We start from the raw sequence: 1,456 nt of genomic DNA, 5'->3' as shown, positions 1-1,456 counted from the left end.
ACACACACACACACACACACACACACACACACACACACACACACACACAGAAACATGACCCACCACATCTCGAGCTGAGTTTATTCATTCGAAGCTGCGGCTGGTAATGATGAATATTTTAAAGTGAAGCACTGGTAAAGGTCACACTCCAAAGTATTTCACACGACAAAAACAACAGATGAACTGCAAACCACTGCAAATAAACACTGATTCCTAAAATGTTGATCTGAATAATAAGATAAAATCTGATCGCTCCTATGAAAGTTAATGAAACAATAGCCTTGGGAACATAAGACCAGTCTAGATATAACTAACTGGGAACATAATGAATTGTTCACAGCCTGTGTTAAGATTTCAGAATAGTCAAAACAAACACTGACGATGGGCAAAGAACTGCTCTACACCAATAATAATCCTCATTCTCACCATCCTCATGCAAATCCAGCGACAGTGTTGTTGCTCACCCAGTATGAAGACAGGCATGAACGCCCCAGATGGAATGGGCATAGTGGTGGCCACGGCGGACATCCAGAACTGTAAGACAACAAACATGCAACTCTGTTCAGACAAGGCAACTCAGAACCATTAATAGCAAAGTGCAGCCTCTTCAATCTGTTAGAAACCACCTGTGGACCGCATGAAAAACACAGGCCAGCACAAACCAGGTGTGAGCATTCGGTCACAAAGCATGTGAGCGAGCTGTGTGACCGGCCTTCTGGACGTGACATGTGTTACTGTGGCGGAGGTTTGAGTCTGAACTTGTCATCGGTGTCACTATTCTCAGCTCGACAAGCTGTCCAAGCGCTCAGCGGTCAGGGAGAAAAAACAAGTCTCAATCCCGTCGTTCTCTTTCGAGAGCAAACAGGACAACAGATGTTTTTCTCTTCTCTTTGTTTTTCATTCTCGATGATGTGCAGGTCACCCCACTCAATACTAATCAGATTGCTTGTGTTTCACTGCAGCAGGAGAGACGTAAAGTCTCTGCGTCATTTAAAAGCTCTCGATGTCTCCGTTTGCATTCGAGTGGGAGAAAAACAAAAATCCTCCTATTTGGTCCCAACTTGACGAGTTACAGAAATGGAGAATCAGGAGGATCTGTCTGTGTGTGTGTGTGTGTGTGTGTGTGTGTGTGTGTGTCTGTGGTGGGGGAGGGGACTCAATCACCCTTGGGTGTCCTTGAGCAAGGCACTTAATCAGCAGCTGCTCCAGTAAAGCTGCAGAGGGTGGTGTGCATGTGTGGCTGTGAGACTGAGGACCGAGTGGGTGGAAAAGGAGCTAAACCTTCAAATGTCTCCAAACAATTTCTTTATTCCTCAGAATGGAACTTCAGAATAGCTCCCCTTAATAATACACTCTGTTCTTGGCTGCTCATCAGCGATAATGACTAGCTTTACTCAAGCTCTGGATTTGTTGTGTGTGTGTGTCTGTGTGTGTGTGTGTGTGTGTGTGTGTGTGT

General features: G+C 45.1%; 1 protein-coding gene across 1 annotated transcript in view; it reads right to left on the bottom strand.

Moving 5' to 3' along the window:
- LOC116399371 (chloride channel protein 1-like) overlaps window positions 1-1,456 on the bottom strand; it is a 39,952-nt gene that overhangs the window by 24,433 nt on the left and 14,063 nt on the right. Inside the window, exon 13 of the mRNA XM_031876484.1 lies at window positions 465-534. Coding sequence (XP_031732344.1) covers window positions 465-534 — 70 coding nt within the window. The remainder of the gene's footprint in view (window positions 1-464; window positions 535-1,456) is intronic.

The sequence above is a fragment of the Anarrhichthys ocellatus genome, unplaced genomic scaffold, assembly GCF_004355925.1.
Source record: "Anarrhichthys ocellatus isolate YVR2014 unplaced genomic scaffold, GSC_Weel_1.0 scaffold110, whole genome shotgun sequence".
In the NCBI taxonomy this organism is placed as follows: Eukaryota; Metazoa; Chordata; class Actinopteri; order Perciformes; family Anarhichadidae; genus Anarrhichthys; species Anarrhichthys ocellatus.
Note: the sequence above shows the minus strand (reverse complement) of the source record. Positions and strands in the feature narration are given on the sequence as shown.